This window comes from Pinus tabuliformis, chromosome 3_2 (assembly GCF_031772625.1).
Source record: "Pinus tabuliformis cultivar Carrire ecotype Pingquan chromosome 3_2, CPIR1, whole genome shotgun sequence".
Taxonomy (NCBI): Eukaryota; Viridiplantae; Streptophyta; class Pinopsida; order Pinales; family Pinaceae; genus Pinus; species Pinus tabuliformis.
The window spans coordinates 633,363,240-633,375,961 of record NC_142302.1 but is presented as its reverse complement, the minus strand read 5'-3'; the positions used below and the strand labels follow the sequence as shown (position 1 = coordinate 633,375,961).

The following is a 12,722-nucleotide window of genomic DNA, read 5'->3' as shown; positions in this document are numbered from 1 at the left end:
TGATGAACTTCAACAAGATCTCATACTTGACAAAAGAACCACAACTTAAAAGAGAGGGAATGTCGAATACCTTAGAGTGGGACTCAAGGGACAAAAGCCTTCTAAATCCAAATGGTTGTAGATCAAGAAGGTGAGAGAGTTTCACCCTGACCTGATAAACAATTGAAAGTATCTTTTGGGGTCCAAAAGGCTTCTAGTGGGGAGGAATGATTAGGTGTTCAATGTTTAGCTCAAAAATCAAAGTTCTCAGAATCGCTCGAAGCTTGAACCTTCATGTTCGTCTTGGTCAAATGATCCCAATGCAACTCGTTTCACTCAAAACTGAGTTCATATGAGGAAGATATCATGTTTTGTTTGCTTTGCCAAATAGAAGAAATTTTTGAAAAAAAATGTATAGTCATTGCACGTCAGCAGTGCAGTCCATACTGCTGACGTGGTAAGTGACTGGGCAGAGTCAATGGAGGTCAATGACCTATCAGATTTTTACAAGTGGCATAGTGTGGTTGGTTTATGGTTTGGTGCATTGTCATGTTTCTATTGGTTGAAAGTGGACCAATGAGCAAGGGACAAGTGTCAATCCCTGAGGCCGCCACATGTCCCTCCCCAAAGGTCAATCATCGACGCATTGTAGTGGAAAAATAATGGGTAGGTCCGCAAGGTAAAACTTGCAACCTTGCCCTAACAAACCATACAACATACTGTTCTACCACCACGTTACAACTTAACATATAACGGAGTCAACACATATTTAAAGTTTAATGTTTTGTGGTTGGGGGGTTAGGAGGGAGCCAGCCTGCGGGCCAGTCCCCCCCATGTGAACACCACCAAACATCCGACGGTAACGGTTAGCGACTAATACATCCGAAGGCTACGCAAACTATAACATTCACGGTTATGCTCCCATGTGTCCACTCCATAATTGCCGGGCTACAACAAACCATAACCAAGACACTTACCATAAACGTTGTGGTTGCCACAACATGTGTTCGCCTCCACTCAAACTGCCAGATCAACGGATATGGAACCGCGCGAGATTTTCAATAAGCACCATTAATGCCTCATTAAATGTGTTTAATATTTAATTAAACGCACAATTTACTGTAGATTAAGTTGCTAGACTTTGTCAATTGGATAAATGTGGAGATTCCAACAAATTTAGCAAAACTAATTGGATTTCCTTCAGTTTTAGAGGAGGTTTGGTAAGGAAAAGAATTTTGACCATAACTAGAGCAAAATTCGACCAAATGGAGATCAGGAAAAGGTGTTCCTAGCTAATTTGGATGTTTTGAGCACATTGAAATAGGTTTCAGGAGCAGTAGAGCATTGCAAACAACACTTTTTCCATTGTTGAGCTAATACAGAGGCTGAAGCCATGGAAGTTGGACCGAGGAGATGTAGCCTAGGAGGGGTGAACTCATTCATCAAAACACTGTGTTAAGTGTTCAAATTGATGGTTTTTTGTACATTTGATTGTTGTCATTCAACACTTATTTTTCATATTATTTTTCTCATGAATTTAACATAAAACCTGATAAATTTTCCTATTTTCAATCACAAAGACCATAAGGGAACCTATGCACATCAAGCAATTGACAAGAATTTGTTTATAAATCTGAAATTGAAATTAGCACAACAAAACTAACATTCAATGAAAAAGCATTCTTATCTTTGTGCTCTCGGTATACTCTCATAGAATCCAGTTACACAACAAGTCAAGATTTGGTGGGTCATTTGGCTCAATCTGTTGCATGACACAACAAAGATAAAGCAACACACAACACCAAAAAGTTTGTTCCTCTGCACAAAAAGGGTTTCTATCCATTTATGTATATAATGATATTTTTTTGTTAGGCCGATAGGCCTTCCTTTGAAAGGAACCTTTCGTCGTCCTACTCATTCTGACGTTGACACTTGGCGAACTGACAATTAGGTTGGTCTTCGTTCAGGTTTGATGCACATCTGACCCCTGGCGGAGTGGGCAGGAAACGACTTAGGGTTTTTACGACACCATTACCCGCATATCGGCCTCAGGGGCGGAGGTATTCACAACACCATTACCTGCATAAGGGCATCAGGGGCGGAGGTATTCAGGGGCGGAGGTATTCATAAATCAGGTCTCCGAGTCATTGCCTGATCCAGTTATGGAACATATGGGCCAAGTAGCGGAACATGTTTCTTCAGTGGCAGAGCAGGTTGCTACCACAGCAGGTCAGGTAACAGACACGGTATCCAGCAAGTTGAACGATTTACTTGCAGATGGTGAGGGGGAAAGTGATGATGAATTTGAAGCATATAAGACATCGGATCTTCCAGAATTCAAAGGGATGGCAGGACTTAAAAACTTCACAACCTTGCAGGAAGGTCAAGGAGTTATGACACTGATATATGATTTTTATTCCTACATGCTAAAAAGCTCTTTGCCAGAATTTGCATTGGTAATGTTTTCGGCACCCATTTTGCTGAGCATGATATTCACTTTACTATATCTTCCAGAGTTTCAAGGGTTGGCATTGGAGGAAACTGCGCGCCAGTTTTTCCAATTTGCAGGGGAGGGCAAAGAGACTGAAGTAACAGGGCTTGAATTGTCTTGGGCCACACTCTTCCAAGTTTTTATGTTTAGTGTTTCCCTCTCAACAGGCTTGCAGCCTGAGCTTGCACCTCTGTCACCATATACCTTAGTTGTGGCGAATTTAAATGCTCTGATTGCACAGCTCATATTTGTCTTCATGAGTGGAGCAGGTATAATACCATCACAAAACATTTTTATATTCCATCCCTTATTTTTCCAATTTACCACTTATATATTCTGATAAGATAGACATTTCTTTTCTTTGGTTTCTTAGTTTTTGCAAGATTATCACAACCATCCCAGCCGATTAGATTCTCAGATGTGGCACTGGTGTACCCCAACATGTCAAAACGTCGACAGAGGCCAGAAGGTCGTCACAAGTAAGAAACTCTAAACTCTTCTCTTTATAAAGGTTTTTTCTCTCACTTTAATACTGCATTTCACATAAGCATTTTCTTCTCTAAGTTGAGTAGGTCATGCATACATGACCTAGTCATACTGGATTTCTTATAGTCCAAAAGAAGGTTATAAATGATCTACCTTGTAGATAATGAAGAATATATATACATTCCCTTGCAGAGTTTTGATGGCAAGATATGTATTAGTTGGGCCACAGCCATGTGAACTTGTGGATGTAAAAGTAGAGCTATCTTATAAATACAATACTGTTACAAGCGCTGGCACATTCTTCCGGGCCACTCAATCTCTTAAACTGGTAAAAACAGAGACTTCCCTTACCTTTGCATATCACACATATGTTAACTATGGTCTTGACTCATGACATCATTTTCTGAAGCTTGCTTCAATAACTGATACAAACTTGTGATAGACATATCTTGGCATGACACAGGTCAGGACAGAGATAGCTTACCTGAACTATGGGATGCTGGTACGCCATGTCATTGATGAAACAAGCCCTCTGTATCAGCGAACACCTGATATGCTGGAAAAAGAGGACGCCATCTTTGTTTTAAGTGTGGTAAGTTCACTGCAGGCAATTTTGTCATGCCTGGCATGTGATGGTACAGTTCTACTGATATTGAATTTTTGCAAGTTATATAAGATCTCTATATCATAATATAATCATGCAAATATAAATGAATCCTCCCTTGACACCAATAATGAAACAGGGGTGATAATGTTGTTTCTCATTCCAACAGGTTGGACTGGAACGCTCCTCAATGCAACCAATATTTCACGTCCAACATTATTGTGTTTATGACGATGATGTGATTTGGGATGCAGAATTTGAAGACATGGTATTGATCAGCCAGAAGAATAAATTGATCATAGATCATTCTAAGCTCAGTGAGTGGAGGTCTGTTCAGAAGATGCAAGGCACAAAGACTAATGTTGCATAGAGAATGTTCAGAGATCCAAATCTCCTCCATTTGTAATATCAGTGTTCTGTTCCTCAGAAGTATCCTTGGGACCATAAATGTAGTGTACCCATTCTTTGAACTCCATGGCCATAACTTGAGTTATGAAGGAAATTGGAAATAAGTTTGTCTGTTCTTTTAATGTGAAGGAAATTGGAAATAAGTTTGTCTGTTTTTTTAATGTGTGTAAATTTTTTTTATGTGTGTAAGGTTCGGCTTGCCAAACATGTTTCGGGGATTGAATTTCCTATCCCTTGTGCTTGCCAACATGTTTTTTTGGGCCAATTGTGCTACCACCCACAAACCAAACTAATTGCTAATTTACATTTTCGACACCACAGTCATCCAGGTCAAACATGATAATTTTGAATCACCATTAACCAGAAGTGGGGTTGATTAGGATGCAGTGAACAAAGAGTATTCAAGTACGTGGTCCACTGCTCTTTATTTTGGGTTTCATGATTCAACCAACAACTTTTTTTATAAAGAAACACGTTTCTGACTTTACATAGGTCGATGTTTACAACAACCTATTAGGGAAATTTTCATTCAGCTCTTTAATTCTTTCTATTACTGTTGATAGGGTCAAAATCTGCATATTGTTTTTTTTATCATTTACCCAGTTGATAACTAGCTCTGAATCTCCCAGTATCTGGATTTGAGCAGTACCTTTCTTAATTGTTACATTTTCCAGTATCCAAAATGCACTTAACTCTGCCCAGTAGTTGGTACCTTCTGCCAATGCAGCTTTGAAACAGAAACTATGGTTTTCCTTAAGAAATAACACACGTCCAGCACCACAAATCCCTGGAATTTATGGGAATTTTATGTCTCATGCATTTCAGATTCATATTTGCAATTAAAATATTATAGAATTTATGGGAATTTTATGTCTCATGCATTTCAGATTCATATTTGCAATTAAAATATTATATGAGGATAGTTCTTGACAGTAGAGGTGTTTCCTTTATAATGAACTATTTCTTTTATTCTGGGCTCTTCACATGCTTGGTGATGCATGTTAGAGTGCCAAGTATTCTGAGTTGAGTTATTTTAGTTTCATTGTGTCTACATATGGCTCTTGGGCCTTTACTCGGATTTTAGAAGTGCTATCATTTTCATTTTGGAGGACAGGTTTTTTCAGTTGACATCTTTACTGTAGATTACAGCTGCTGGCTTATAATGTGGATAAATTTAGGTCCTGTTCATCTTTCTGAAAGGTAAATGAAATGGTGTCATTGGTTGCCATCTGAAAGTTTTTCGTGCCTGGATATCAAATTTCCTCGTGGTTTACTTACATCAGCTGCTGCAAGGTGGTCCTAATCCATATTTGAGCAGCTATGGACATAGGCCCAACAACATACACGAGCAAAGAAGGCTTAACTATGATTGGAATTCTCAGCAAGCTCTTTATGGTACAGTAATACTGCAATGTATCAAAGAGTTGGACCAAGGAATCGACCACTTCCCCCATTGATTCTTCCAAATTATGGTTTAGCAAATAATCCTGGTTTCCATGGTAATTGTATAGTGGTTCTTATTCCAATTCATTTGGCAGGAATAATTCATAGCTGTTTCATATCTTGTTACTGTCACAATATTCATATTTGTAGTGGGTGAATTTTTGTTTTGCAGCTATACCAACATTATATTTTCCACCAAGAACACACCTAGATAGTGTTAGAGGCAGGCCTTATTTTGTGCAGCCCCAACCTCCTGGTGTGTTCGTTTCTGCACCTGATCCTCAGTTGTGTGCTAGCATAGTCAAACAGATTGACTACTACTTCAGGTTTGCTGAGACATACACTTTTATTACTTGTGGCCTATTTTCATGAACCAAAACAATTAGTATGCTTGTAATTCATCAAAATGTGATTCTTTTGATTTTTTAATTCTATGACAAATAGCTCACGCTTACTGCCATCACAGTCAATCGAGTACCATGCCAGGTTTTCCTGCGCAGGGGTCTGATTATTCTGATTATTGCTGTTCCATTAGCATAATTGATATGTTTTTTTCCCTCATAAAAAGAACTTATATTCTCATTATCCAATATATACATTATGCAGACTAACAATTGATATGTTTACTTATTACTAATTATAAAAAGCCTCTTTACTTGAACTTTCTATCTGCTTACAATTAGTTTGTTCTTACCCCCATTGTGTTGTACATTCTTTACGATTTATTTGTTGTCTGCAGTGTTGTAAATTTATGTAAAGATCCCTTTTTGCGTATGAATATGGATGGGCAGGGTTGGGTGCCTATTTCATTGATTGCAGGTTTTAATCTGGTGAGATATTGGATAAGTGTTCATCTGTTATTATTCAATGTCTTTTAAAGCCTACTACTGTCTACAATTGATATCCCAATAAGTTCATATCTTTTCTGGTTTACATAAAGGAGATTATCTGGTTTCTGTTCAGCAGTCTTTTGTGACAGGCTGACAAGATAAGGAGGCGTGGTGACTGGTCAAAGTGGGTCTTACCTGCTGGAGTTATCAAATCTACGTCAAGGACTCAACCACAAGACACCTGTATAAATGTTAAAACAGGCAATGTTGAAAATGATGCTAAATTGGAGGGGCAAACAAGTGTTTCGTCAAGGCATCTTATTGGATCTCCCTTAACAGAAAATGGAGTTCCAAGTGGAGTTTCATCTGAATTGGAGAGAACTTGAGATCATGGAATATCTAAGAGAACTTTTCCTGAAGGGGATATCATTAACGGTATTCTTGATATCAGGATAAATGAGACAGTATGAACTGCATTTTTAAGCACTATTTTTTTCTGTACATTATAGGGTTGCTGAATGAAAAGAATCTGGTGGTGTTCCAGCAAAACTGAGTGCTGGAAGGTTTCGATTTCATATATTGGGACATGACAAAATGTGGAATGAAACATCATAAAAACTTCTTACAGTGATCTTCAGTTTGGCAAAGAGTTGGGAACTTAACAGTTCACCTGCAAAGACCTTAATTTGCATTTTTGGAAGAAAGTTCTTAATAATTTTAGATCATGGGCCATTACTCATGATCGAAAGGCTATGAAGTCTATTTTGGTATTTGCTATCTCGGATGGATGAACTACCTCTGGTATTTTCTGCTTCGCATGCTGGGTTGCACATTCTGCTGTCAAAATAATGACAGAAGATGACTTTGATGTAATAATGACAACATTAATAGATCACAACTCATTACTGTTTTGGAAGTGCAACTTTTCAACTCCTTTGGTTGAATCAATTTTGAGTTAGGATTGAGAATAAATGACATGCATGCTAATTGTTGAGCTAAATAGTACATCTTCTGATATACATTCAATTCGATATTACATTTGGGTGGTCATGCTGAAATTAATTTGAACTTTTTGCATTGTCAAGCTTTTCCTGTTTACATGACAAGTACTGATATTTTAATTATTGGCTAAGGTGTGAATCTTTCAGTTATCATTCTGATGGTACTTCGAATAAATGTTTGTTTTAAGCCAGTTTCTGTTGTCTTTTTCGAGGATTCATGGGTTTTGGTTCATGCCAGTTTTAAACTTTCTTTGTAGTTAAACTTTGGTTCGATTCTTGCTTGCATTCATCATTTAATGTTTTTGGAGTGATGAAGAGAATGTAATGGACAAGGGAAACTCAAAGCAAAGCTTCTTTTTTTGGCATTTATGCTGAAGGTTTTGAAATTTTTGTTGATATAACATTGGGTAATCCAACAGAATGATGATTGCACTTCTGATAATGTGTCTAGACTTATTCCTTGTAAGATTCTTGCCTACGTTGAGAACAGTAGAAGGAATTGGATTTTTTGTCATTGAAGCTAAATCTAAGTGTTTCTTTTTGCCTCTTCATACAATGATTTGGGCTTACTGCATTGGAGATGCAGTTCATTTTCATCCTTACTCGTAACTAACATTTTTAATCCTGAAGAAATATTGTTTGGCGATGAGTTGGTTATGACCCAGATTTGAAACATAGAGAAAAGCTTTGTAGAGTACTTGCCACACTCCCTTTCCTGGTTTTTTTGTATATGTTGGTTGATTATTGTTCTGCTAATACTGTTGTCAATCTAGGAGTGTATCAGTAGTCAGTTTGTGCATTTCCCTGTTCTTTCTGATGGTCATAACATAAATTACGGAGAACAAATGAAATACTGTGATACTGTTGAGTAAACAATGAATGGGAATCAGTCTTGTAGTGTGCTTTCTTAAGTATTCATTGTGTATACACTATATAGTCAACAAATTTAATGTATATATTAAGTAATGTTCCATTAACTTATTAAGTTATTTGTGAAGGGCGGTTGTTACTCTGTTCATGTAAATATCAGCAGTTGTATTTCTTTAAGTAAACGTCTGCCTTGCAATTTTGAGATGCAGGACTGCAAATTCACATTTTTCGAGTTGATTGGGTTTATTTCTTATGTTTTTGTTACGTTTTTTTGTTGGGATTTTGGAATCAAATGAGTGGGCTTTTTGTCCGTTATTTCACTCTCTTTAAAAAGACTTCTATGAACGCTTTCTCATCCAATTGCACAAACCTATTTTTTGGTTCATCTATATAAATGATACTAAATGAATTTTATGAAAAGCAACTTACAATTAGTTAATGTTTTAGTTATAGTGTGAACCACCAATGTAAGTGATTTGTTTTAATATTTGCAAATCTAATTCCCCGCTTTTCAATTACCATGTAAAACACTGTAATTTACATTTCCGCTGGTACACGCTGCTCATCGTGGTTAGCGCCTTCGTCACTACTGAGCTTTATATATGCTTGCCTATCTATATAGGTTTCCTCCTTCTACTAATCCTATCGGCCTCTCTTTGTACCTTTTGGGACAATTGCTAGTATTTATTTCATTACAACTCCCTAGTGTTAAGCATTTTTTTCACCACTTAATATACATTATGTATCTTGATTCTTTCGATTTCCACTCAAAAGACTGCTCTAAGCTGAGAAATCTTATTCAACTACCAAGTGTAAACAATTTTGTTCACTACTTAATATACATTGTGTATCTGGATTCTTTCCATATCCACTCAAATGAAAAGAAATCATGAATAAGGTTTTATGTATCAAAGTTTCCATATCCACTCAAACGACAGAGAAATCTTGAATAAGGTGTTATGTATCAAAGTCGAGAAATCTTGAATAAGGAAGTCTTATATAGCAAACCTGTTTCAAGAAATTGAGAATTGTGCCAAAACCCTCATTATAAAATATTTAGGTTCAACATATAAACCTTTAAAACAAAGAGTTAGGTAATAAAATTTACATAGAAGTTTCAAGACACCATAATCTTGAATACTTTGAAGAGAGCACAAAGGTGACAAGCCTGTGAGATTTTCCATAAGTCTAAATTAGACTACCAATGAGGGAAAGAAAAAAGTATAGTAGAATATAAAATAGATAATTACTCACTAAAGGATTTATGTATCCATGGCTGAGACTGTGGATCAACCGGAAAAAGGGTTAAGCCACCTGTGGATGATTGGTTCGAAAAGCTTGGAAAGAACCTTGATAAAAGCGAAGTACTTGAGTTAGAAAAAAGGTTTTGAAACGAAACAATTTAGAGACCTATACTTCACAAGGAAGAAAGACATAACCTGAAGAAAATTCAAAACTCTAAGATCGAGATACAAGAAGGATAAGTAGGTAAAGAAACCTAGATTTGATACCTGAGATTGAAGTCTATGTGTCTGCGACAAGCCCTACCATTTGGTCGTCAAAATTAGTGTGGTTAAAGACATTTTCGCTAGAACTCTGCACGAGAAACAAGTAGGTTAATTATTGGAGTTAAAAAAACCTGACGTAAAAAGTTTGTTGGGGTTTTTACAATTCTATGATCGGTTTCTCAATGTTAACCGAAAGCCAGAGCTAGAAAATTCCCTTAGTATCTTTAGTAAAAATAATGAAAGAAAAGGGTAAACAGAATATCAAAATATTGAGCGAGTAAAGTCTGAATTAAAAAAAATGCAAATGTGACTTAGTGACATGGACAGGGTAGAGCTCTTGCCGTAGGCGAGACACGTGGCCAAATTTCCACAAACTATTTGTCCTAAACATAAACCAAGCAAGGGAATTGGTGGTCTCGTGGAAGTATATTTCGCTATCAAACTGAACATTATAGGTCCAAGTAGCATCAGGTTTCAGAATTCAAAATCCACCTAATTAAACAAAACAAAAATTTAATGCGTAGTCTAATCGGAAGAGTTGACCGGAAAGTTATGGAAATTTTGGTCATATTTACAGAAAATTCAGTGAGGATTTTTGTAAATCCAAGTTATAGTTGTTAAACTTCAAAATTTTAGGTGTTTTAGGCGTTTTTGATAGTGCTGAATCTATTTTCACTATCAAAAACACCATTCAAACACTGCCCTACAAGTTTTTTTGACCACTTTTGGTGGTCCCAGCAATTCCTCCACCTCGTTAGATGACTCCAAAATTTAATATAGATTGGTCTCTTAATGAGAAATCAACTTCAAACAGAGGGAAGGTTTCATAATATAAGGTGGATTATGAAAGCCATGGGTACGCCCTATTAGAGACTATACGGCACACAACTAAACACAGAACACACTGAAGACTCATGAAAATGAGCTTGATCATTGCATTAACAAACACACAAATTTATACACACGGATAGTCATAAATTCTACAGTGATCAGCCGACTACCGCTGCTCGCTGCCGACTTCTCCAGAACCTGCACTTTGACTATCTGTTGTATTCTAGATTAATCTAGCTACTGCATTAACAGTGGTAGTTGGAATTAATATCTTCCAACACTCCCCCTTAATTCCAACTATATAACAAATATATACTATAGCACTATATACAAGACACTATACTCTTAATCATGACGACCTAAACTTTAACTTGCCTGCTGGTCTAGGTCTCAGCTAGGCTTATAAAACATTTCATTTAACATTTCATTTTTGTCTTCTTGTGAAAGGGTCCATGCTTGTTCATTTGCTGGTGCAGTTTCATCTTCACCTTTCTGGCTTTCCTAAAAGAATTCCTCTGCTCCTTGCTTATGTACTTAATGTCAACAACCTTTTCTGGATTGGGATGCAATGCAAGATCCCGAACAAGGTAATCTAATTCATGTTCTCGCCACTTTCCATGAGGAACCAACAAACGAGCCATCAAAATGTAGTCATTTTTGAACATGAGCGGCCTCCGAAGAACATCCACGGTAGTATCCTCCACAGTAGCAGTCATCTTGGAAGCAGATCCAATAAAACTTCTAACAATTGGGTTATGAGAGAAGCAAGTTTTACTCTGAGTGATTTCTTCAACGACATGATCCTCAACAACATGAGTGATTTCTTCAACAGCATGATCCTCAACAACATGAGTGATTTCTTCAACAACATGATACTGTTTGTCAATGAACTCAAAAATACTGCTAATCCCAAATGGGTTCCTAAGGAAATGATCATCGAAAGGATCATTGTCAAAAAGGTCTAAAATGATAGACATATCATCTAGTCTTAAATTTTCCTTAAACTCTGGCCAGCTTTGACTTCAGAGTAGCACCAGGTTGTAGGCAAACAGATTCGAAACCTACAACTTTGAATTTCATACAGTCAACACACACCCACACAATTCAGGCATACACAGTCAGTCAAAACTAAACTAAAATATAATCATTGTTTCTGATGATTTCACTAACAGATTAAGCATTATGCATGAAATAAAAGAAAATCTGTAAATCATTGCGTGGACCCACAGAAAGGGTAGAAATTGAATTTCCATTCCAACAAGCAGGAACAGGACCAGCAGCGTAGTTTTCTAGCAAGGGAATCGCTCTCAGCTCAGCGAACAGCTATACCCTTCTCCCAAATTGATTTACACCGTAGCCTCAGCAAACTTCTTTCTTCAGAATGCACCAGCACAAACTTATGCATAGCGGCTCTCCACTCTCATCGTACCACAACTCGTTCTTCTCCAGAGCACACAGCTCTTTCTTCTCCACACATCAAAACGAACAGCCAAACACAAGTATCCTCTCAGCAACAAACAAGACACTCGGCTGCAGTCTCCAGTTCTTCATCCAACGGACCACTCTGTCAGCCAACAAGCACAAAGCAGCCTCACCAACACTAGAAAACACAACTCTGTCGCCCACGCTCTCGGCTCACCAACAGGCCTCTTCAAGCCACATTGTCAACAACAGCGCTTCGATATGCGCTCCATACAGAGACTTCACAACACACACCATAGCTACCACAACTTCCAACAGCAAGAAATCAAGCATGTATGTATTCCTGTGCTTTCACCTTTTGGTGGGATTGAGAGAGACAGTATTCCAGGTTCATAGGTCACATCTAACTTCACAGTAGTCAGTAACAGCGGTAAAGGTTGGGACACTAAAATATCAGAAATCAATAGAATATGGAATATATCAGGGACACCATAGGGTGGCTCAATCATTTTTCTTTGAAAAATATTACCTTTTATAAGATAATCTACGTCCAGGAGTTTGCTCAACATTGCCTCCTTCAGCTGAGAAAGGACAACAACAGAAGCCCTAACAAGATCATCGACTTCTTAGCTCTGGAGAAAATGGGGCCTTCGCAGCTGCCGCCGCTTCCAAAGTTGATACTACAGCAAGTTTTGGTTAAATTTTCAAACAGGACAATCTAATCCATTTGGTTTGAATAGCCAGCACAGAGCTCGAACAACTCCAGCATTTTTCACACAGCAGGAGCCACTCCGCTCCGCCTCACCTCACACGGTCTGCACTTAACATGACACTTTTCAACACTTCTAG

The 12,722-nt window shown here is 37.6% G+C and overlaps 1 protein-coding gene across 1 annotated transcript; it reads left to right on the top strand.

Moving 5' to 3' along the window:
• The first annotated feature begins 2,091 nt into the window (after nt 1-2,091).
• Nucleotides 2,092-7,171, top strand: LOC149182216 (uncharacterized). The gene is made up of 7 exons (XM_089416800.1): nt 2,092-2,739; nt 2,844-2,949; nt 3,149-3,284; nt 3,420-3,548; nt 3,730-3,989; nt 5,111-5,467; nt 5,584-7,171. The coding sequence occupies exons 1-5, from the start codon at nt 2,142-2,144 to the stop codon at nt 3,928-3,930; spliced, it is 1,170 nt and encodes a 389-aa protein (XP_089272926.1). The 5' UTR covers nt 2,092-2,141; the 3' UTR covers nt 3,931-3,989; nt 5,111-5,467; nt 5,584-7,171.
• The last annotated feature ends 5,551 nt before the right edge of the window (nt 7,172-12,722 follow it).

What these genes read in the sequence shown, in the direction of transcription:
- LOC149182216 (XM_089416800.1), top strand. Translation starts at nt 2,142, where the DNA reads ATGGAACATATGGGCCAAGTAGCGGAACATGTTTCTTCAGTGGCAGAG. An exon ending in TGTCTTCATGAGTGGAGCAG is followed by an intron (nt 2,740 to 2,843) that starts GTATAATACCAT and finishes TTGGTTTCTTAG; the next exon opens with TTTTTGCAAGATTATCACAA. An exon ending in CCACTCAATCTCTTAAACTG is followed by an intron (nt 3,285 to 3,419) that starts GTAAAAACAGAG and finishes GGCATGACACAG; the next exon opens with GTCAGGACAGAGATAGCTTA.